Source organism: Apteryx rowi, unplaced genomic scaffold (genome assembly GCF_003343035.1).
Source record: "Apteryx rowi isolate R43461 unplaced genomic scaffold, aptRow1 scaffold_42, whole genome shotgun sequence".
Lineage (NCBI taxonomy): Eukaryota > Metazoa > Chordata > Aves > Apterygiformes > Apterygidae > Apteryx > Apteryx rowi.
This window is the reverse complement of record NW_020450665.1, coordinates 2,801,796-2,827,076: the sequence shown is the minus strand read 5'-3', so window position 1 is coordinate 2,827,076 and position 25,281 is coordinate 2,801,796. Positions and strand designations below refer to the sequence as shown.

At 38.1% G+C, this 25,281-nt stretch overlaps 2 protein-coding genes across 7 annotated transcripts in view; both read right to left on the bottom strand.

Annotated features, from left to right (window-relative positions):
- Positions 1-10,931, bottom strand: part of LOC112971012 (multidrug resistance-associated protein 1-like) — a 37,555-nt gene extending 26,624 nt beyond the window's left edge. For both annotated transcript variants that reach the window (XM_026076019.1, XM_026076020.1), the window contains exons 1-6: positions 10,853-10,931; positions 8,514-8,575; positions 5,701-5,842; positions 4,269-4,426; positions 3,042-3,219; positions 1,156-1,410 (exon numbers count right to left, since the gene is read on the bottom strand). In XM_026076019.1, coding sequence (XP_025931804.1) covers positions 1,156-1,410; positions 3,042-3,219; positions 4,269-4,426; positions 5,701-5,842; positions 8,514-8,575; positions 10,853-10,915 — 858 coding nt within the window. In that variant the 5' untranslated portion in view covers positions 10,916-10,931. The remainder of the gene's footprint in view (positions 1-1,155; positions 1,411-3,041; positions 3,220-4,268; positions 4,427-5,700; positions 5,843-8,513; positions 8,576-10,852) is intronic.
- Positions 10,932-14,827: 3,896 nt separating this feature from the next.
- Positions 14,828-24,014, bottom strand: RBM11 (RNA binding motif protein 11). Of its 5 annotated transcripts, none has more exons than XM_026076003.1 (6): positions 23,889-23,941; positions 21,243-22,487; positions 19,453-19,615; positions 18,393-18,471; positions 17,149-17,242; positions 14,828-15,160 (listed from the first exon to the last, which is right to left on the bottom strand). In XM_026076003.1, exons 2-6 carry the CDS (start codon positions 21,243-21,245, stop codon positions 14,828-14,830), a joined length of 672 nt encoding a protein of 223 aa, XP_025931788.1. In that variant the 5' UTR covers positions 21,246-22,487; positions 23,889-23,941. The 5 variants fall into 5 exon arrangements, with proteins under 5 accessions (XP_025931788.1, XP_025931790.1, XP_025931791.1 ...); XM_026076005.1 differs by having other exon boundaries at positions 21,243-21,597; positions 23,889-23,935; XM_026076006.1 differs by having other exon boundaries at positions 21,243-21,474; positions 23,889-23,910.
- Between the last annotated feature and the right edge of the window lie 1,267 nt (positions 24,015-25,281).

The window sequence follows — 25,281 nt, the reverse complement described above, 5'->3', positions numbered from 1 at the left end:
ATTTTCTGCTAAAATATCTTAAAGGAGTGCATGCCAACTCTTTGTCCTTTCTTTGCTTCTTTCTCTATTATTTTCTTCACATTGAATTAAAATCTTACATATTGGAAGCCTGTTATATGGAACACCATATGTGCATAAAACTATATACATATATATGCACATATACAGGAGTTCGGAAGAAAGTTCCCTCTGTCACTGATAATACATTGTTACTGAAAGAACCAGTTTAAAAAAAAAAAACACACACACAAATTCTTTGCACTCCTATGCTATACTCAGGCTCTTCTGCATCTCAATTCCAAAATAGTAATAAACAGCCTCTTTAAACTTTTGAATCTTATTCAAATACTACAACAAGTTTCAAAATTTAGACAAATTTTATTGTCCTTTCTAACTCTTCTCCATCTCTCATGTCACAGCAGGGATCTAACTGTGTATATTCTTTCTGCACATGCAAAAGAGGTGAGGGCTTTTGTTGCCATTTATTTGAACCATCACAGCTTTACAAAAGAAGTGCTGGAGATCCAGAGTCTTCACTGCATGTGGTGGTATCAAAGGCAGAATAAGACAAAGATAAATAATAGCCTCAGTAGCAATTCAAAAGTTAGGGTTGTAATATTTTTCTTAGTGGAGATCACAGAAATTGTCAATCATGGAAGTGGACACTACAGTGCCAAGAGAACTGTTGCACGAGAGAAGCAGAAAAGACAGAGCACATGTAGCACCTCTGTAGGAATTCCCTAAACTCCAGAGAATGTGCTAACCTTGAGTAAGCTGCTTAGCCTCGATAATAGAGGTGAAAGAGGGCTATAATCCTCCAAAATCCTGTATTTAATGGAATTACTCATGTAATATGTAAAAATGTAATTGTTTCCTAGATCAAGTCATACAATTTTACTAATACAAAGATATTCTTTTAGTATAATGAAAATTTAGGTATCCAATCTCAATACTAGTTTAGCTATCAAACATAAGCATTTTTTTCTGCAGTTATGCTTCCCTCCTCAGTGAAAAACAGCCTTGGCTTAGGGTTGTTTATTGTTTTTAATTTAGATGTACCAATACTATTCTTATACATGCAAAATTAAAAAAAAAACAACTTCCTGTATCATGACAACTTAAYCTCCCCTTACTATGCCTATTTACGTGTCTCACCTTCAGACTTTTTACTTTGGCTGCAATGAGTGCGTTTATAGGTATGACCAAAAGAAGTACTGCAACACCTGCTAGGACGGAGGGGCCAAGTTCTTGCCAGAGAAAGATGATAGCCATGAGGATCTGAAAAGGTGCTGACCACAGGAGGTTGAGGTTTACAGTTAGCTCCATGAGCTGCTGAGTATCTGCTGACATCAGGTTAACAATTTCCCCAGTTGTATAGTTTTGACGTGAGGAATTTGCTAAAGTTAAGGCCTGCAACCAGAAATTACACAGAGTAGAAGTCACAGAAAGCAACAGTTTTCATGGGTTTCTGGAACTGCTGTCTTTAGGCACCCAGGAGGAACTAAAAAAAGGACAACAAACAGTAGAGCAAAGCTGAACTCACTGAAACAGACTTGCAGCTCTTTACATCAAATAAATAGGCCACTGTGGTGCAAACAGAGCCTAGAAAGCTTCAGCTCTGGGCTAGCTTAGAACCTCCCAGTGCAGGAACTGGGAACGGCAGGCTTCCCAGCAAGCACAGGTTGAGTCACAGTGCAGCAGGCAGGCACCACAAGTCCCAGGTGTATGGGGACAGACACAGACAGACATACACACACATACATATACACTCTTTATCTCTTTCTCTCCCCTCCCAGTTGGTGCCTGGCATTTTTCCACTGTGCCATCTGCAACTCCTTCAACTACCAGGGCTGTGCTGAAGCACCACACTTCATCATTCCACATGGCAAACACAACCTGATCTGCCAGTCATTAACTGACTATTCAGAGTGAAGAAGAAACTATACTTCTGCCCCGTAGCTGTGGAAACTTGCTAGCAGACCTGCCCACCCCAACAGGAGCCTCGTACTGCTCCCCTGTTCCCTCCCTCCCCAACACACTTTGATATGGGACATGAAAGAAGAATTCCTCTTTCTCTTGCATCATAACTGACAAGTGAAATCTTGTGTACTGCTTCAGAAAACACCCAAGAAATCTGTGCCATAAGATTTGTTTGAATCTCTTGAGAAAACAGATTGTCTTTTAAATTAATTGAGAAGACACAGTCATTTATTTTGGACTTGAATTATTTCTTGTCTTCCTTAACTGATGCTTACCAGGTAAATACTGCAGTAACATATCAGCTTGCCTCATTCATAACAAAGTAAACTGAGGGTGCAGCACACAGAAACTAGCTTCATCTCATATACTATAAATTAACATTATAGTAAATGTTTTAATGTTTTGCAGGTCAGACACAACTGCTTTTACTACTGCGCTATTAGCACCAACATCCCTTGCAAAAGCGGCACAGGGCCCCCAAGATATTTCATTAAAGGTGGGATAAGTTATATGTACAGTTCCACAGCAGTTCACCATCTTTAAAAAAAAAGTGAGAAAAAATGTCTAACTTACTGAATATCCAAATCAACTGAAAATCAGTTTCACTAAAATAGGGGAGAAAACTTTCATTCTCCACAGGTGACAATTTGGCCAACCTCACCTTCTTCTATTCACTACCACTGTATAGTAAAACAGTGATCACCTGCATGCTTACTTGTATCCAGACATCCAGCCTATAAAGTTTTCCCAGCTCATTCAGTAAATTTGGGGAAATTAGCCCTAATCACAATAGGAAGATTCCAGTTTCTTCACGTATCTCTAATATTATTTCTGTACAGGTGGCTGATCGAGTATCTGATTGCAGGATTAGAGTAGAAACACTGCTGAAATTCGAAATTATTATAAATAAATAATCATCAAAATATAAAGTCAATCTGTTAGCCTGCCATCAGCAGTCTATAACATCCTGGGTTTTGAACATGCTGATAAATATAGTATTTTTTTAAATTGAGGGTTTATTTTGTTGGTTGTTTTGAAGGGCAAGTAGAATATATAATTACCTTTTTGTATATCAGGCCTACAACTGCAGTCTTGATTTTGACTGCAGTAAGCATGTTGTTACGCTGGTATAACTGATGGAGGAGAGTTTGAGAGAGAACTACAAAAAAAAGGGCAATAGCATAGCCATATCCACTCCCATGTGAACCAGGGTGATTTTCACTCAACATTATCAGTGCTCTGAAAAATGAAGCAAAGTAAATTTTAAAATCTATGCATCAAATCAACATCTGACAACAGAAAGTTTAATAAATGGATATATTGGCAACTTATTTAATTAATCTGTTTTGTTCCCAGATATGCTAGAAGGCCATGAAGAAATACTATGTTAAAAAAGGCAGCATTTATCTGTTTTACACTTTGTCAGCTTAGAAACAATTCTCARATACTACTCTAGAGATGAATTTACTATTGCTGACTTCACTGACAATGCACTACAAATACAGAATGGCAAAAAAGAAAAAAATCACATTTTAATAAGATATTTCTGGTTAGAAATGCCACATCTACCAACTATGGGGGGGGGAGAGGGAAGGAGGGAAGAATCTGGAGGAAAATTAATTCTTATTTTTGTGCTAGTAATAGGTTTTCTTAAATAACCAAAAACTGTGAGGTCTTCAAAAAGATTTTATTGTTAACAGTTTTGTTCAATAACCAAGCATACTACAGGATTACTCTGATACAGGGTATAGTATGGTGGTTAACAGTAATTCTGTTCATTAGCTATTGTAAACACATTAGTGTTTGACAAATGCTTAACACCTCCTTGGTTACCACGATTTATAAAAATCAACCCCATTCCACTTATGGTACCAACAACATTATAACAACAGAGTCATTGCAGCTTTCCATTAAATGATGAAGCTGTAGATATTATTGTATATTTAAGGGCTTTGTTGAAAAATAGAGATGGAAAGAATTGACAAAAAAGGAGGGAAGTCAAACATCTTTGCATTGAATTTGTTTTTGTATTTGATTTTATATTTAAGTACATTACATACTTAAGTATAATATTTTGGAGTAGAACTTCTATTGCTTTTGCCTCAGTCCTTTGGCTAAGAAACTCCTGATTCTTTGAGCTTTCCTTCATTAGATCACATAGAGATAATCACTGAAAAACCACCTTAGCAAACTAAGTTGTTGTTTAGTTTGGTTTTGATACTGGCAATCCTTTAGCTTTATTATTCTGTTACTCTTTGAACATAAAGTGAAGTACATTAAAAACTTACTTCATTATCTGTGGACCCATGAAAGCCAGAATATCAGCTGCAACTTTCAGAAAGGCAACTTTAATCAACAAAAATTTAAATGTTTGCCACAGTGGGAAAACCAAAGATGGTTTACAGAAACTTGTTTTCTTAAATAGCATTCTTTTGATGTAGGAAGCCTGTGAAATTACAAAAATATGTACAGAATTAAGGGAAGAAATGATGTTCTCTCTCCTCCCCCAATATAAAATTTATATTAGTGTCCATCTAAAGCCATCACTGCACTTATGATCCAAAGAAGTGAATTTCCTACATTGAAAACGGAAGAAAAGCTTTTATGTAACAAATTAAGTGTAGTTTTATTTGGTCCGGCTAACAGTCTTTTAGGAAAGGGTAAATATGGTTTCTCAGGTTGTCTCAACCACCCACAATTATCATTAGAAATTACTTTAATCCTCAAATGATTATCACAGGTCAAAAACTTGGATGGGTACAACAGAGGAAATCTTCAAGGTAGACTGAGATGCATTATCATTTATAGCAGGCTTACAACAACTTCTACATTTAAGGCGGAATACCCTTTCTTTTTTTTCAGAATATTTTCAGTTGTTGAGTAATTTATTCTTTTTCAATTTGAATTTAGCTTATAAACAATTGCAAATATTCTTGCAAGGGCTCAAAAAAGAGTAATGCAGCTGTTCTTAGCTATTACAATAATGAAGGACAGGTTATTTTCTACAGATTAGTTAGGTTGTAACAACGGTACTTGAACTAAAAATTACCCTAACTGAAAAATATTTCTGAATGCTTTTGGTAGGAAGTGTGCTGATGAGTATACGATCAGTAGAAGAAAGGACAAATCTATAAATACAAAAAAGAAGTACTGAAGAAATGCCGTAAAGCCAAACTCTGCAGGAGCCCTCTTCTTGGTCATTTAAAACAAAAGCTACACTCTTCCTGGATTTACAGATTAGGTCCTCTCTCCTGTGAACTTCCTAACATTATGGAGCTCACAGTGCACTTTAACAACAACAAAGTAATAAATAATTGTAACTGAAAATGTCAAGGATTTATATGGAAATCAGACAGGCAAACTCAGGCAAAAAACCCAAAATCTCTCATTACAGTTTTTGGTTGAATCTTGCTCTCCCGATAAAGTCTTAAACTTCCTAACTCTTCTAATATACTTTGTGTTAATATACAACTGCTTGTGGTAAGACCCAGGTGCTCCCAAAACAATGTTTAATTTAAACAATTAAGAAATAATTTAATATAACTTAAACAATTCAGAAAAATCCTATAGCCCCAATAGAATGATTACAATATTGATTGGCCTTTATAATCTACAAAATGTGGGCTGTTCAGCAAACAACAGGGTTTTAGAAATCTCCTCCAGAATCTAGATTCCTTAAATTTAGGAAAGAATTTTGCCTACTGTCAGAATTATCACTACCTTTAATCCAGTGGTTGATTTTTGCATTTCCTTCCTCCATTGCTTTTCAAAGTTAGGACACACACTGTATGGCGAATCACCTTCATTCAGTTCAAACAGGTCATCCCTCTCCAATGGCTTCTTATAGCCTATAGATATTAGTCTGAAAGAAAGCAATGAATTTAGACAGCATAAAATACAGCACACAAAAGCAGAAATTCTAACTCAAAAAGTTAACAATATCATGTCTGGTATACAAATAAACTCCACATTCAACATAATCAACGCAACTCTTTAAGAGGCTGCAGACTAAACAGTGGCACCTAGTTATGGTCAGCTTAAATATAATGAAATTCACTGGAAGTAAGAAAACCCCAAATAGCAAATTCTGAGGAAACTCAAGAGTCTGCACCTCAGAGTCTGTCCACATTTCTTATCCTGTATTTCTTTGTAGGAAAATATTGTATTTCTTTAGAGATAAAATAAATTCTTTCAAAACAAATCTATTTAGCATAATTACTCAGTTACTATTATGACCTGAAAAGAAATATTTTTTTCATCACAGGACTGCATTATGTTGTGACTCATCTTAAACCAAGGTAACAACCTTAAACCACTGGGTTTTGCCACCAATACAAYGGAAATTTTCTTACAGTAGATCCTCATTTCTTAAAATGTTATGTTGTTATTCATTTAAGTTAAAAAAAAAAAAAGGCAAATCAATATTAAAATGGTCAAACATGGCTGATAAATACACTGATCCCACAGGAACTCCATTTCAAAAAATAATAGAAGATCTATTTTTTTGAAGAGCCTGACAAATTTTAACTCAAAGCAAACCATGCTGTACCATTTCTGAGACAAGGAAAATGCAAGAAGTCTAACGTTGCCAAAGTGCTTCAACTTAAAGGAAGTCTCAAACATCTAAGAATCAAAGTCAGGACACACTCGAGTGTCAATGAAAGTGTCTATCAGAGTGATTTTCCTCGCCAGAGGGCTGCTATGCAAGTGCAGTGTACTTGCTTTTCCAGTGTGCACTCCCAGGGTAGAGTATCCTGCCAGTGCTGGACTCGGCACTAACATGCATGCCACTTGCTTAGCACAGGACTCAGAAACACTTTGTTGGAAGTTATAAATTTCTGGTGGGGATGCAGCCTACTGTCCCCAAGGGCCATCCCAATGTCTGCTGAAGCTGCAACATTAAGACAAAGTAAAATATCTTAAGCTCATTAAATCARGGCAAAAATAACACAGCTTCTTATGAAGACTGCCAACAAAGACGAAGATGAGGAGAGCTGACCAGCCGGTACTTGAGTTACACAATATCCCTAAATAATAGTTTCTATTGATCTCAATTCCAAAAATCCATTGCTACGACAAAGGATAAATAGATTTACCAAATGCCCCTCATACTGGAATCTCAAACTGCCTCAAGGCTAAGGAAACATCGCATGGCATTACAGGTTTATTATATAATAATTGAGACATCTTCATTTAGAGTGCAAGCACTTAAGGCAAGTATACATTTAACAATTGTTTGCTTGTGGCTGGAAAGAGGGTACACAGCTATTCTAATATTTAAGTATTAAATTAATTACATCGTTAATTATTTCATAGCTAAACAAACTCTCACTGAGCAGAACAGAAATCATACATATTTTTTTCTTCTCATTTGCTAAACTTTGTGGAAATGATTAAAAACTATAAAGGATAGCCTTGATTTGACATTTGCAATTTGGGTGAACATTGTGAAATAAAGAAAATGAACAAAGAAATGCCATATAAAAGCACTGCATTCAGTATATTGCCAAACTTTTGTAGGAAAACTGAAAAATTATATTTATGCTCTAGCAATGTGCAAATTGGTAAAATCATAGCATCCTTGAAACTGACAGAGAACTTTAACTTCAGTAGGGCCGGGGTTTCACCAAAAACTCTGAGTGCCTGAAATAATCCAATTGTTTTGTCTCAATTTACTAATAGCAAATACTATTTTCAGTTTTTCCCTAAAATTAATGGTATTGAATAAAGCAAGAAGTAGTTGTAATACTCTTAAAATGTTTTTTCCCCTCATTCTTAGATTTTTGAATTGTTCAGTATGTGCCTGGCTCAAAAACAGCAGGAATGAGTAATAGTCAGGAGCCAACACATGAAGTTGTTTGAAATACATTGTGACTATTAAGTGACAGGAAGCTGCATAACTTGATATAGTTGAACTTTCAGTTCCTATTTTTGGGTGGAAAAATTCCCCAAGAAGCAGAGGGACTTTAGTGGTGCTTGTGAACAGGTGATCTACAGTAACAAGGACATATGACCTGTCATAAAGGGAAGAAATCAAGCATGAAATCAGCTACTTGGAAAACACCTTAGATATATTAATGAATATTTGTTCCTGCAGATCTAGAAAATTGTTACATCACACCTACGGCTCTATCTGGGGTACAAAGAAAACCTTATTTCCAAACATGGATAATAAATAAAAAGAATAGCCTAATTTGGCAGTTTATATCCCATTATCTAAAAATATTGTCTATTGTGAAAATAACATTTAGATCCTTAGTTCCAGGTGTCATTAACAAGCGTGAAGTATTTATCTGTTTTAAGTAATGAAATCAGGTAACACATACAATGGCTATTTCTATGTAGAAGCAATATTCTAGGAAATACTTTAATACGATTTATAAAAGTTGAAAACTGATTTTTGTACAGGAAGCTAACAGCAATCTTAGGCTCAGACTCTAGATCAAGTCTGATGAAGGTATGGAATGTAGGTGTGTGCTCTGTAATTCAGTAAGCATCAATGAACATCAACAAACAGTTTATTAAATTCTCACCTGCTAAACCAGGAATATGTTAATTTACTAAAGACAAAAACATCCTCTTCAGGGCTGCATTTCTGTTTAAAAAAAAAAGGAAAAAATATCAATGCTACTTGAAAGACTTGAAAAAATTCTTCTTCTTTTACTAAAAATATAGTTCTTGGGAGCTATTTAATTCTGAGCTATAATAATGAGAGTTATTGGTGGAAATAAAAATGAAAAAATATCCATTATGTTATATAAATTTATTTTAGTTACAATTTTACTTTATATTTTAAACTGCAGAATTACCAGAAATATTTTTCACAGCAGTATTTACCATCACTTTCTCCAGACTGGCCCCACTGGACTGGCTCCTCCTCCTACCCTATTCTGTCCTCCTCACTTTCTTTCCTGCTGGTATCCAGTCCCACCCAATGCCTATACTGCACTYGCACTTCTTTTTTTCCATCACCTGCTCCCACCAATATACTCTGTTTAACACAAGGCATGAAGAACGAGGGAAACRTACAGGTACAGGACTTAATAAAAGAACTTATCTCTCCCTCTGTAAGAAAATATAAATCACCACCTTAGATTGATTTTGCATTGTTTACACATACTCTACACTAGAGTATGATAATACCAACAGTAAGTCATGCACAATATAAGCAAACCTTCCTTAAAGCTCTGACAGCTAAAATGTTGTTTTCTTTCTCATTTGAAAACCTAGCTATCAGAAGAACAGCAAACTCCTTTAACTCCTTTCACATATGAAGGACTACTAATGTATAAAGTGCATGTAAAGAAGTGAAGAATATGAGGATTGTGTCATTGCCAATTTCATACGTTGTCAATGGAGATAAGTGTAACAGAGGAAAACAAATATGAACTCTCGCACATTTCTTGGGGAATTCGTATCCACACCCAAGACCTCAGCACACCTAAGGAGGAAATTCTGTGGCTCAGAAATTCAGKATCACCTTAAAATCATTTCTAACAAGAAAGGCACTTACAGATCTTTTCTGTAGGTAGTATAAAAATTCGCCTGTCAAAAACATATGGTGCTGGTGCTCTGAGACCCTGTATATTTTCACAACAATTTTTGTTGTACTTTCAGTCAAAAAACCAAAAGGCTAAAGGATAATCCAAGAAACAAATACACAAGAAAAATGTTGTCTCTGTAACAAAGAAACACATTTTGCTGTGCATCTGATGGAGAAACTCACCCTTTGATATCAGATTTAAGTATCTGATTTAAGTATCATTGTACATTACTATTTCTGAGTTTTACATCCACACACAGTTGTTTGTTTAACTATTAGCTTTTACTAATGAACAGCAGAAATGCTGGCATAACCATCTACTGGCTTCGGTCAAATCCTGCTCCCATTTCTGTCATTAGCAAAGTTTGTTTTTCCTTAGCAAAAAAAAAATGAGGAGATATATTGAACAAAACCCTGGCCTAAAGACTATTCTCTCCTCCCTATAAATTCAAAGTATGTATCCCAGGACATACCTGCAACACATAACACTTCTTATTAACTGCATTTTGACAAAAAAATCTACAGGAAATCTGATCAAATTTAAAGTAGGTACTCCTTCACTGTTTGACAGTTTTCTGATTTAAAACCTTGTTTTCCTATACCAATTATATGAATCCCTTGATATTTGACAGCCTGAAAACACTTTTAATAATTAATTTTTAGGATTCTATGACTGTATTTATCTAGAAAGAAACTCCAGCAGGTTTTGATTTGTTGATGGTGTCACTTCAGGTGCTGGCACGCACCACCACATCCACTTTTATTACACATTGTCATACCGGCTGCTCCTCCACCTCCTGGCTCTTGACAGGAGCAGCCCAGTCACCCTGATTATGTAGTGAAATGCCATCCGATCCCCTAAACCCTGTGAGCTTTCTGGAACTGAGGTTTTGGAAAAGGTTTGCAGAAACTTCCCTGCTACTTCCCCTCCCCACACCCCCCCCCCCGTATAAAATACGGGGGGTGTAATATATATAACATAAYAACACATGTAATATAGTAACATATACGGGGGATACAATACATGCCCCTTAAAGGCTGTTTCTAAGGTTGTAGTCAAGTCAGGAAAGCCTTATTAAGAGGAGGCCTTCCACGAAGATGCGAGGTGACGACGCGGAGGCGCGAGCGCCGGCCCCGAGGCGGCGGCCCCCAGGGCACGGCCGCGCCTCTCCCCGCCGCCCCCGGGAGCAGCCGGCCTCGCCTCCGCCACCCGCGCCACYCCCCCGCTCCCTGCCGGCGCGGCGCCTTCCCGCCCGGCGGCCCCGAGGCGGCGGACAGGCCGTGAGGAGCCTCTTCGCCCCGCGCCTGCCCGGCCCCGCGCTGGGTCACCTTCTTGCCGGACGGGCTCAGGCGCTCGTAAAAGCCGCCGCGTCTCCCGCGGGCGGCGGCCATGGCAGCGCGGCCTTCCCTGGCGGTGCGGGCACCCTCGCCCTCACGCCACGCCGGGGCGGGCACTGCGGAGCCCCTCCCCGGGAGCGGCCGCCTATGGAGACCGTTAGCGGCGCGGCGTGAGGCGGCGCGGCGCTTGGGCGTGGGGGCGCGGCGCGGCCGGCTTGGTGTGGCCGGCTTGACGCCCTCTGAGCGACTTGCAGCTGATTTTCGAGGCTTTCCCTCGGAAATTAGCAGGTGTAGCGGCGGGGTTTGTGCTGTTTCCCAGCCCCACGGGGACCCCCTGGCAGACGGGGCCGTACAGCGCAGTGTCAGCACAACCGCAGACCTTGCGGAGAAATGCGTTTTGGGCCTTAAAACGAGAGAGCTGCGGCCGCTGAGGAGTGGTTAGTATGTGATTCCTGCCTTGCTGGTGTCCTTTTGCCAGAGGCTGGACTGTGGGCAGTGTTCAAGTAAAACTGCGAGGGCCGGAGGCAGGAGGGGCTCACTCACAGACATGTCGCTTAATGGTGACCAAACATATAAAAATCCTTTAAAAAAAAAAAAGAAAGAAAAAAACAAGTCTTAGCTAGATGTGTGCTGCTGGCTTTAGTGCATCAGAAAATGATGAACAAGCGATAGTCCTTGTGTAGTAGAATTGGACCCACAGAGGGAGGGGGCCACTTTGTGCTTCTCTGTTTAGAACAAATCGGTCTCCTGTTTAAAGCAGAGCACTACAGTGCAATCACTACTGGACAGATCCAACTTAAATATTTTCAGATAAAATTTAAATAATGTATGTTCAGTGTTGTCCTAACTATTCCCCCAAAGCTAGCAGTTAAAACTAGTCTGTCACTGGAACCAGACAAGTGCAGCRCTGGGAACATGGCAAATCGTATAGAAAATCTGCACGTTTTCACCTTTGTTACTTGTATTGCTTTTTAGCTTTGCTTTTTGGAGGTCTCGTGTTGTATCATTCAGTTTGCTCATTACTGTTTTGATGCAAAGGTAGGTAGGAAACTGTAATAATAATTTCTATCACTGTCATTTCTTCTAAACATAAWTTTTCCCCAAAAGTTAATGAAAATCAGTATCTTGATTTTACTCTGTAGTCTTAATCTCTCATTTCACCTTCCCTTTGACTCGCTCTTGTTGAGCTGGAAGGTTGTGTCCTTAAATTAGAACAGGGTCTGCAGCGAYACTGATTTGTCCAATATAGTGGAAATAACTGTGCGTTCCATTCCATATAATAAAATGGAAAGAAACAAGTCTAAATGTGTCAGCAGGAAAAACAAGATTCTGTGTGGTCAGCTAGTAGTATGGGAAACAAAAGACCAGGACAAAATTTCAGCAATAATTTAGAAACAAAACTAGCGTAGAGCATACTCTTTCTCAATACTGAAGTAATGATGAAGAGCGTTCTTTTCAAGCAAACCAAAGTTATATACAAGAARAATGAGTTTAATAAATCACAAAACCCAAACATTTGTTACATTTTCCTAAAGAATGAAAATAGGGGCTGAAACAGATAAGGGGTGAACAAATAGTTAGTCGAGGCTAAAGCCAAGTGTTTCTGTATACAGTAATTTATTTCCTAAACCTGGTGACAGTGTAATTAAAACATCAATAAGGCCCTGACTCAAATGAGGTCCTGATTAAGTTTTCAGATGTATAGAAGAGATTTAGTTATGATTAATTTTATCACATTCACACCATTCCTAACTGTTCTCTTAACACACTGAGGAATTCTAGATAAGCAGATATCGAGATGTGCTACAAACCCACATTTCCCTCAGGGAAAAAAGACTAAGAAGAAAGTGGCTAAGAAAAAATATTTCTTTAGAATAGGATTGATACTTTATCAGCTATATGCATATGATCATGTGTGACATTYGTTTTTTAGCATATAATTGAACAAAACAGATTATCTTACCCATCTGCTGGGGAAGTCTGATAAGGATATACTAGCATAGACTTGATTTAAGTTTATCTTTATCTAGGCTAACTTTGGTTTGGACATCCATCTGGTTTCTCTTTTGTCTGATGAACATCACTTATAAAGTAAGGTAATGTTAACATATTCTTCTTCCACTTGGTTATATTTACATTTCTTTAGCATGTGAGACAAGTTTAAAGAAATTGAGTGTATTTCATATGTTAACTTCTTCTGTCTTTCTGGCARCTTCTGTGATCAGCAACTGACTGGTATAATGTCAGTCATATATTCCAACAGAAGTTGGATAATATCTGCATCCCACTAGTAACTTTAGCACTAGGCTGTGATAAAAGGTGCAAGCATAAAAAGATATGATAAAAGATAAAAGGTGCAGGCATTTGTGTGGAAGGGTGGAGGGAAAAGGGAAAAGGAGCCAGGCAGATTTAGCATGTTTCTTAAAGACATAAGGTGTAAATCTTTGTTATGTACATTCTTTCTGGAGATGGCTGAATTCAGTTGCTAGTAACATCTCAAGGGTGCCATACTGTGGTGTTATAGGAGTGTCTCTGAAGCTCAAAAGTAATCCCTTTGGGAAGTTAAAAGCTTAAGAAATTGATTTCATTAGCTGTGACTTATCAGATGAAATAGAAATTGTTGAAAGCTAAATGTTTTTCCATTTTGAATCTCATTTGGGCTTGTAAAAAAAGCCAGCAGTTCATCACCTTATTCACGATAAACTTGGATATTCTTTCTCAATACTGAAGTAATGATGAAGAGTGTTTCTTTCAAGCAAACCAAAGTTATCTACAAGAAGAATGARTTTAATAAATCACAAAACCCAAATCCTTTTCTTCTGTGAGGTTCACTTTGGAGCCTACATATAGTCTAAATAGTAGACTTAACTTTATGCAATATTAAATAGCTGAAAATGAAGTTTTTCATTTTCTCATATAATAGTATCATAAAAGTGTTTCACCGTGTTTCACCAAGGTCTTGTATAACACGTCTGTATCTGTCTGTAGGTATTGATGGCAGCTGTGAATAATTAGAAGTTTCAAAAGATATAGAATAGGTCATTTCACTATTTTGATTCACCACCATGTGAGTTTATTTTTTCTCTGCTAAACAGGTAGAAGACTTTTCTTCTTAACAGGTAGTAGTAATTCACCTGACTCGTGCCCTTATGCTACTAATTAGAACTCTAATGGAGATACTCCATTAAGTTTTTCATCCATTTGTTACAAATAACATTCAGTGTTCCCACATAAGCACTAGAGAATAAATTTATAGAAAGATGCATATATTCATGTAGTTCTTGTTAGTACATACTGCAGCTGTAAAATATACACATTCATTTGAGTATTGATACATATGTAAGTCATGTAATTAGTGCAAGTGCCCTTATTTTACCCAAAATTTACTGCTGGGAAAAAAATTAGCTCTAGTGAACAAACAAGGTGATGTAACTATAGATAACATCAGAGCTAAATCAGTAAAGACTCTTATATTTGGGAAAAAAAAATGTATAGCTCTCCGTGCGTTCGTGCCAAACACAACTCTGATATAACACTTAAAATTTCTGTCCTGCTGACTGCTTTGACTTAATCAACATCTCCAGACAATTATTACACCATTCACAATAATACATTCAAGATAGATACATTCATTGGTGATGGAAGTGATACATGTGCTTCATGAATGGCTGAAATTATGCATTTTCATTAAGTTTCTGTATTAGTGAAATAACAGCAGTCCATGATTTTGGGGAAGAAATAAAAATAACTACTTTTGTCCTTCATTAGGAAAACTTCATCTTAAATGTTTCCTATACCTTAAACAGTACTACAGTATCAGAATACTTTATGCATAATACATTTGAAATATAATATCATAAATATTGAAAATTCCTTTTTTAATAAAGTGCAAGGATGAGAGGCAATTTCTCTCAAAAAAATCAAATGTAATTAAGATGAGAAAAGAATGAATCCAGTTACACTGTATTAATGCCTTTTTTTCTTGTTTTTGCACTTCTTGTATTTTTGGTCACATTCTCTTTGTTTCTTTTTGTCGTTCTCAATACTACTGTCACTGTCGCAACTTAGCTGTTCTCTCCTTCTTTTAGAGGTGCTTTCATCCTTCTGGTACACTTTGCAATCACTTGAATGTGGCAGGGCCCACTCAAAAGAACTCTGTCCAGACTTAAAATTTGCAAGTTGATTCTGATAGGGAGGAATGGATAAATTTGAAGGCAGTGGTGAAGTCATCTGATTGAAAGGAAATTGTTGACCCCCTGGACTGTGTACTGTGTACTGCTGTGCTAAAAAATGGTTMATCTAGAGAAGTAAAAACCAAGCTGTTAATGCTGTTCAGAGAAAGTTTTGTAGAGTTTAAATTTGCATGCATTACAGCTTCTACAATGAAAATATTGATAGCAAGTTATATGAAATAACTTAAACACAAAAGGTTTGTGAGTAGAGCTTATATATTTTATAGATCAACTAGTATAGTTGGAAAAAGTAGACATCCTTCTTGGCAAAGGTGGAACAGAGAGACATAATCTGATGCAAGATTAAACTGCCATTTAATCTTTGTGTAAGGTAATCAAACATGACATTTCTTTCATTTCTTCATCTGTGTATTTTATAAATATTTGTAACTGCAGTGCATCTGCAATTTATTTTGATTGAACTAATTTTAAAGTAACTGGGCAACAAGGCATTCCAACGAGGTATAGCGAATCCATACACCACAGCCCTTGGAACACCTCAGCACAAGCCCAGCTCTTTGCTACGTTCCCTAAAGTATCCAGAGAGTCCCTCTCATATAAACGTGCACACCCCAAATACAGCAATACAATTACAAAGGTCAGAGAAGGAAGAGTGACTTTCTACTGACTAGAAGTAACTAGAAAAATATTGCGGAGCATGTCTGAGTGTGTCCTATGTGCAGACTCCTAAGTAAGTACTTGGCACTAAGAACAAGTAAGTGCCTGGCCCACCCCAAAAAAGGTGAGGGATATGTGTGTGGGGGAACATGTGAGAAGAGCTCATTCTACTTAAGCTTGTCTAGAGCACCAAGCCATCACTGGAGACTGCCTGAAGTACTGTCCCTTCTAGCAGGCAGAGGATGGAATGGAGTTGGTTGCATGTGCTGATCTGCTGACAGTTTGGTGTCTCAGTGTGCATGCACTAGATTGTTACTAAGAACCGTAGTCACCAGTGAGCAAAATGGCGGAGTTGGTACGTTCCCGGCCCTTTCAGCCACAATGGAAGGGATATGAAAGTTTGTGCAAGCATCAGCTCTACCGGGGGCACAGCAAGGGAAGAGGAGAGGCAGGCCAGCACCAGATCCATGCAACAGGGAATAGCCCCTCTCCATTTTTGTCCTCAGATTGCAGCTAGCAGGAATAACCCACCCAAAGTTCACCTCTTCTGCAGTTACAAGGTGTTGGATCATTCCCCAGTCAGACTGGGTGGCACCAGCACTGCCCACAGTCCGCACCCCACATTAAAAGACAGCTGGGTTTCTTCATTCTTACTGATCCACACTCATCAGATTTAGAAGCTCCATGACTCTGTTTGGTGAGCTGGATTTGTCCCATAGGTTGCCATCTGAAGAAACTGTTCCAGTTGCCTTGTGGACTATCTCAGTAGAGATTAGGTAAGGAAGAATGGACCAGTAATGTCATATTCTGTTAGAGRGGAACTGGAATAGTAGTTCTTACTATATATTGCAATAAAAGTAAATAATGCATGCGAGAACTGCAGAGGCATGAACATGCAGAGGCAAGGTTCAGGCCAGAAACCTTCAAATCATTGTTGTGCTGACTTGTTTCTGTCATTGGTTGTGGTGGTGTGTTGTGGGAGTTTTCATTTGCTTTAACACAGGTCCATGTTTCAGACTTGGGCAAATCTGAATCAAGTAGGAGAGTTAAGAGGCTCCCTGACTGAATTCCTGTGTCTGAAAAGACTATTGCTTGCATGGTTGTAATTCTGCTAGGTTAGCTTGCCTCAGCAAGAGGATATGGAACGAGAAACAGTAAAGAGCTCCTCCTGTAGACTTTGGCAATCTTAAGCTACACTTGAAAGATGTTTTATGACTTAAAGACATTCTTACAATAAGAAAATGTTTTGGTTTAATTGTTCCCCTGTTATTATAGTACCCTTAAGTGATAAAAAAACCCTGACCTAATGTAGTCAAAGTTAGCAGCCTAAAAGACATTCTGAGGTATCAAATAACCACCCTTATTTGCAGAAATGCAGAATACCTTCAACTTCATAAGCCCCCTCCCCCCCATTTATAACTYTTACCACAAACTCACCATCTTTTGAAAGACTGAGTATTCCTGAGGTAAATTATTGTTCACTGGAAAAGGAATAACAGGAAATGGAGGATTTCCATAAGGCTCTTGATACCTAGGAAAAACAAGTAAATATACAAAGGGTAGACTTCCATCAAATACTGCTTACTGAAGTGCTGAGATTTAACTACTGGGATATAACGAGTATGTCCATGAGGAGGATTAAGATATTAACAATTGAATTTCCCTGAAAAACTGTAGTAAAACAAGGAAAATACATCCTAAGACTCAAGCAGTGTATAATCTTCACATCTATGTAAGTTCACAAACTCAAAAGTTTTCGATTTGACTGTTGGAGTTTAGCTTCTGCAGAGAGTTCTGTCACACTTGTAAACAAAAATGTTGAATTTGAAATGTTGAGAAATACTGAAACTAGGGTGTTTGTAATTCCTTTGACAGTTTGTACCTGTGCATTTGTATGTGTGTGACAGCTGCTTGTGCAAATACACACAGTTATGAATACAAACTCAATGAGGTTTTAAAAGCTTTTCTCCATTATCAGATTTTTATCCCTAAGAACTATCAATCAAAACATTTCTAGTTTTATATGTGTTATATACTTCACTACAAGTTATATATTATACTCCAATAATTTTTCAGGTTTCTGTATCTTGCAGAAACAACTGAAGACTGGAAAGCTGAAGCTGCTTGAACCTCTGGCAAGTGAAACAACCAAACATTAACTAGGGCTAGTYGTAAGCTGTCAGTAGGATGCAGTCAAAGTGTGCTATGGCTGTTTTTATGAAAAGTCTACAGATTGATCTCATGTTGCAAATTTAAAATACAACATATTAAATTCCAAAAGAATCCTTTGTGACAATATAGTACAGTCATTAAGGATCTGGCATAACATCAGAAATCAATTAATGTTCCTTAAAACGGGGGCACAACAGTGTATTAAATGGGTGTGTTTCAGTCGAAAAGGAATGTCACATGAACGTGATAAAATCTGGTACGTTAAAAATATTTCCTCTTAAAATATTTGAAGAGGACTCTAGACATCTTGTTGCATTCTGATTTTTCCTCTGTTAGGACCTTGTTCTGTTCCTATAAACAATATCAGAAAGGATCATTTTTATTATTTTATAAGTGATATTTTTGAAGGATATTGCTGCTCTTTGTAACACACTTCTACCACATCAACTGACTTTTTAATGAGATTAAAAACAAATCATGCAATTAAATTCACAAGTGATCTTTGTTACCTATATGAAGGTGAATATACGTCAACATAGTTCTCAAAACCATGTGCAGGGTTGTTTAGTTCTGAAGAGTGTGAACTCCCTGTAAATAAGATAAGAGCATAATAACTATTCAATTATGACTATTTGATTAATCATTTAAAAACACAGAAACTGTTCTGTCATCTGTGGTGGGCTAGCATATTAGAGTAGTTGTAAAGGCAAGGTGCTATATTATGGCAGATAAAAATCTATATTGTCATTTTAATGCATGAAAATGTTCATTTATCACTTATTCACACCCATTTACAGAAGCATAAATCAGGGCTGTTGAAATAATCGAAAACAGAATCATTCCCACTCATTTGCAGACAGTTGCTTTCCTCAGAGCAGATGCTTCTGATTTTAGGAACCTCAGCCATTTTACTTGAAAACAGAAACTACTCTATACAGCCTTCTAAGGAAGGAGTAGCCCAGTGTTCAGAGTGAACATCAGTGCTAAATGTTTGGGCAGCAAACACTGCCTTGATCATTAATTTTATAGAAAGTTTATTTTTATAAACATAAAATGAAGAATATGAATCTGACCACATTCTTCTCACTACAGTCCCTTCCGCTTAAAATAAAAGCTCTGGTAACTCTATGGCCTTAGTAGAAAACCTATCATCAAACAACTTGAAAGCAGCTACACAAATTCTTAATCAAGTGCTCCTGTCAGACTGCAAATTAAAGTCACATCCTGATTCCTAAATGTAACCTGGCATGAAAAACTGCCATGCCAGAGTTGTTGTAAATACTTTCCATAGTGTATTGTCTGAGCTGGCTTAGAAATTATGTTGTTCTAAACCAACCTATTATTTCTTTCTAAATAAACAAAAATACAAAGTTTGAATCCTTCCCTATGCAAAAGCCATGAAAAGTTAATGTTTCTTAAAATGAATGGACTGTAATTTGTTGAACTATAAATTATTATCTTTCTAAAAGACTTTAGGATGCAAAAACTTTACAATATTTTTTACAATAACTAGAATTTAATTTTAGCAACTACTTAGACAAACTTAATCATTGAGACTACTAAACCTACCGAGCCGATACTGTACTTTAATTGGTCTTCCATACAAACGGATTCCATTCAGCAAAGCTATTGCATAAGGCACTGATTCGGTATGCTTAAAGCAGACAAATCCAAAAGACTTAGGTTTTCCTTCTTTGTCCTTACAAATGGTCACTTTGATTAATGGTCCAGCCTGAAAGAAATTTGTATTATTTTCTCACAGAACTTAGCAGAGTGGCTTTTCATTCTGCTTTGAATATGTATTTCATAATGATGCATATTCTGCCATAGTCAGAAACAGCACAACTCTCTCAGTATAAGATTCTCTACTTAATTTTGAAAATGTGTCTCCACACGCCCTGACTTCTAATTCTGAAGTTTCTTTATTAAAAGGGAACCAAGCATCACTCTGTGGGTGATCTTTAGTGTTCTCTCTTATAATTATATCCTCTTTACTTTTCAATAATCAAATTATTTCTTGATTATTTTTAAAAGGATAATTATGACAGCTATAAGGATAATTATGATAGGAGGGAGACTAAGTTACCAATTCTTTGTGGCAAAGGCTATCTTATGTATACACATAGCTGTTAGCAGAATTTCTACAGAGGTTTGTGCACAGCTAATATAACTCCACAAATTGATAATACCACTGTGTAAGTGACCTACTCCATTAACATGCTTCTGTTTTACACTTGCTTAAATTCCTAAAATAGGCAGTATCAAAACCGTAGGAAGAACAAACCTGAATACAGAGTAGTACTTACAAAACCAAAACAAAACACATAAAACAAGTTTTCTGTTAAGTACTACCTAACCCTCAGCACAAATGCATGGCAAGGACTCAAGAGACCCTTCATTTATCTCATCAAAGACAACATACTCTTCCTGACAAAAAACAAAAACAAAACAAAACAAAAAACTTAGGCTGAAATATCTTCACTAAAAAGAGTTTCCATCTCTACCCATCTGTATTATTTTAATCCTGGTTTAGTATTTCTACCAAATTAAAGCAGTGATATTCCTTAAATCTTGGCTCTATTTTCAAAGAAACTGTCATTTTCATAACAGATGTTGAAGATGATGATTCTTCCTTTATCAAGACTGAATATTAGTCAATGAATTAACAATTTCTTGTCAAAAMCCCCCCTGCACATCTGTAAGGCTGATTTAGCAGAGTGAAAAGAGAGGGCCAGAGGAAGTCTCCTCCTGGTCAGGAGCTTTTAAGATGTAACTTGTATTTAGGAGGATATAATATGTCACCTCATTGCTGACCTGGGTAAGTTACAAAGTAATCCCCCAAATATGGTAACAGAATTACTGAATGTCTAAATTACTGATGATACTGATTCATAGTTGTGAAGCCATGGTTTGGTTTAGGCAAAACACAATTTAACTTATGGTAACAGCTTTACAGCAATTAAAATGTGCATAAACAGTTAGTTTCAAAATAAATACACAAAATATGCTCAGATGAAGAACTTAAGACATGGAGAAGAAAGTAATTTACTTTATTATTCTGCAGTTTTGATAATTATTGTCAAACAACAAATCTGCAGTTTGTGTGCTGTGAGCATTTAGAGTGATGATGTGGAGTTGTCTTCTTCCAAGTTATTAGACTGAAGATAATAAAGATCTTCACCTGTGATAACATCTGATAGCAATACATTTTTGCCAGCTGTGTATAAACTACTCCTAATTTAAATAAGATGTTTCTTTCTCAAAAATGAGCAACATTTCCTAGCTTCTGCCCTGCCCCTTCTGGGGGAAAGTAAGGGGAAAGTAATACAGACAAACACTAAGGATCGAAAACAATGTACCATTTTTATTATCAATGCAGAAGGATGATCAGGCTATACAGCAGTGCGTAATACCTAGGTTTTCCTGGGCAGGAAATCTTCAAAACATTGATCTTGTCTTTCCCCATATCTTGAAGTTTGCTGTTTTGCTTTTTTTNTTTTTTTTTTTTTTTTTTTGGTAACAAAATGTTTATTTTCTCTTCAGTTGACTCTTTAAGGCATTTTTGGTGTTCTGCACTTCTCTGCAGGTTTTCTAAAAATGACATATCAAGTCTTCCGATTATTATTTGCCTAGTAAAGAAGATCTGGTTCTTCAAGAACTAGAAGCAACAAAGTCATGTGCATTGCAGATCAGTCTTTTAAATATGTAGTCTTCCTGTTCATAAATAAAAATATTAATAATTTAGAAGTAATATTCATAAATATTTTCTCCTCATTTGATAGGGGGAAAACTACAGTTCAGGAGCGCATTTTAAGGCTAGAATGTACTAGGAAGATTGAACTGTATGTTCTCCAAGGAAGGACAACACTGCAAACAGAAGCACATGCTGTTGCAGCAAAAATCAGAGAAGTGTGAGTGAGAAGAGAGTGAGATGAAGAGGAAGATAAGTAAGTGTTACTGGGATGACCTAAAGACATAGATAAAAGTAAGCAGTTAGATGAACTGAAGCAGATTATGCAGAACAGTCATGCAGAACTGCATTCTAAGAGTTATCTGCCTRTTTTTATCACTTTTGTGCCAAGATTTGTATAGTATTACTCATGTCTCTGGTAAGACAAGCTACCTTAAACAATTTTTTTATAATTAAGTAACAGAATTCTGTTTAATATTGGAAACAGGTAGGAATGATGCATAGAAAATGAAGAAAAAATCTGTTTCTTAGATAATTTTAGGGAAGAGTTAAAACCGAAGTTAGGAAGAGATGGGAACAGCTGAAAACCAAAAGGCTAGACTAGACCAAACAAAAAAGCCTTTTGATGTAAATGGAGTAGCATGCTGTAATCTCGCCTAGTAACAAGATGACCTTCAGATTAATCAATTGAATAGAACTGGTTAGCAGAAAAAGTTTTGATTAGCGAATGAAGAGAACAAATTATTCTGCCATCTCTTTTTTGTACTTTTTAGTTTGCTAACATACCAGAAGGAAGCAAGCTTCATTCTGAGATCGTAGGAACTGAGTAGATACGTGAAAGCAAATCTATCACCAAGCTGTTGGCTGAACTGTCCAGTCGGAGTCTGAGAACTTTAAGCTTGAGATAGACTGACTAGATCAGGCCAGGAGAAAAAGAAGAAAGAAAAAAAAAAAAAATCAGGAAAACCTTGCCTTCGGTTACTTTTGTCAATCCATCTGAAATTTGACGCTAGCATTACTGATATAATGCTCCCTCCTCTGCATTTTCTATCCCCTCTTCTCCTTGCTACTTTCAGGTTAATAAGCCTGGCTCTGCCAAACAAAGGTTCTGTCAGTGTCAGAGATCAAAACTGAAACCAAGTCAGTATCTTAACATAGCCCAACCCTGAAGCAAGTTTCTTGATCTTAAGAGAGTTTAAGAAGAGGGTTTTTTCTTTGTTTTTTTAAGATGACTGAGAGTGTAGTCAGCGTAGGAAGAGATAGCACAGGAAACATTTTCTCTTTTCTGTTTTCTTTCCTCCTTGGCATAACTTAATCTCCAAAGAAACAGTTTAAGTTACAATTTGAAAAACAGCTCTGGCTATTTAATATAGTCCTTCCACCCCCCTGAAAAGATGGCTGATAAAACTTTTAATATCTTCTCAAGTATCAAAGCATAAAAAAATTATTATAAAAATCATTTAGTCCTGAGTCCTACCTGCAAATCGTTCCTATTTCCTGTCCCATTCTGTTAGCAGTTTCATCCTTGCTCAACTCATTTTCAGTCCTTTTGCTTACATTTTTCTAATTCAAAATCTTTCATAATAATAATAAAAAAAAGTGTAGAGAGATTTTTCATGGGGATTTTTAAAACGCCTTTCAACTATCTAACTTCCTCACTAACTTGGGACCCATTTGTTGCATCGAAATTTACACAGCAAAGAAAAGGAAAACCGAGGGGAGAAATTTGAAAAAGGAGATAGGGGACAGAGGGACAGTTCAGATCAGCACGTCAAGCATCGCGAGGCTGCAGAAGCGGTAACAACTATCAAAAATAAGAAAAACGCTCGTGTCTGTAGGTCTTCCAAGACCTGCCAGCCCCATACGTTTGCCGATCAGACGACCGCTTTGGGGGGCCAGCTGTCCGGCGGCCCCCCCGTTTCTGAGCCTCGCGGGGGGCCCGTTGCGGGGCCCGCACGCCCCGCCGCGCCCCGCTAGCTCCGACCCTGGAAGCACGGGCTCTCTGGGTGAGCCCTTCTCTTGTGAAGCAGAAGCCGGTGGCTCTCCCCGCCTCGGCCTGCGCGCAGCTGCGCACGCCGTTACCGCCGCCACCGCGGCGCGGCAGCCAGCTTCTGCACCGGGCGCCGGCTCTTGCCGGAGCTGGTGACCTGCCGCCGGGCCGCCGCCTCGGCGCACACCCCGCCGCAGCCCGGCGCGCCGCTGCTGCGGGGCAGGGGGCGGCTAACGGCTAAGGCTCTCCGTTACGGAGATGCGCGGCCGGCGAGAGGCCCCTGCCCGGAGCCCGCGGCGCGTCCGGCCCGGCCCCGCCCTCCACCTGCAGGAAAAGCTCGTAGAGGATCTCCTCCCGCACGCGGCTCTCCAGGTTCCCCACGAACAAGGTCCGGTCCGCCTCCCCTGCCCGCCCCGRCGAGGACATGGCGGCGCCCGAGCGGGCGAGGGGCACGGGGAAGCGCCCCCCGCGGCCGTAAAGCGCCGCGCGACAGGACGCGTTGCTGGGAGGCGGGCACCGCGCTCGACGGGCTGCCTCGGGGAGGCTGCGGTGTCCTAGCAACGCGCGGGCCGGGCGCTGCCTCGTCGTGGCTCTGGGCCCAGGGCGGCGTTTCGAGGTGTCTGTGACGCTTGCGGGCGACTGGTAAAAACGATGGACCGCGTGACGGGGCCTCCCGGGGGGCTTCATTCGAAGGGAGAGGCATTGCGCAGAAATAGGTGCGTATTACGAGTGAGGTTTCTAAAGGGGTAGAGACCGTGAAGTCAATTTGATGGGCATAAGTTCAGTTGGAGGTCTTACTATAGCTGCAGACAGGGCTTAAATTTTACTTAATAGTGTTTTGRGAGACACTAAACATGCAGTCTGTTGATGTCAGGCAAGGGAGTCGTTTTCTGGTATCATTGTTCTGTAAGGAACGTTAACATTTTAAGAAGTTTTTTTCATTTTTTCTTTTCTGAGTTTCCCTGCTGACAATTTTCAGGTCTACCAGTGGAAGTGTGGCTCATACAGAAACGCGAAATGTTGAAGAAGTAGGTCATTGGGATATTTTCTTTCCTGTCTGTGTGAAAGGTGTAAATGAGCATAGAAGAAAAACTAAGACATAATATGAAAATAAACCATATAAAGCTCTAGTCTCTGTTTGCCATCTTGTGGGATAAGTGGGTACTGCAGCTGCTGTAGTAGGACTGACAGTGACAAATCCTTCAAAATCCTCTAACGCACTAAGTATTACAGTCATCAATATGATAAAGCGTTTTGATAGTTACTAATAAAATGAAAATGTGAAGTGTTGGACATTTTACCTTTCTCAAAGAACTGGGACATGAATGCTATCTTTAAAGTTGAAATTGTACCTGTGTTCTGACCCACTGTTTCGTGGTCATTTGGACAACCTATCAAACATGCATGTTCAAATGTATTTTTAAAGCCTTATTTTGCAAAGAAGCACATTTCTAGAAGTCATCTGGATAACAACATTATAAAATATTTTTCAAATAAATTATTGTTTTTCCTAAACATAAATCATGTGCTTTGCCTCTGTGCCTGTTGTTTTCTAATGGAGGCTTGATTACTGACTTGTCAAGTGTCAGCTAAACACTAGTATTAAACTGTATCTTTTTCTTATGTTTATATATAAGAAGGGATTATCAATTTACATGAGTTATGAGCTTCAGTGTAGCAAGTAATGGGAATAAATTTCCTCCAGCCAGTCAAAAAT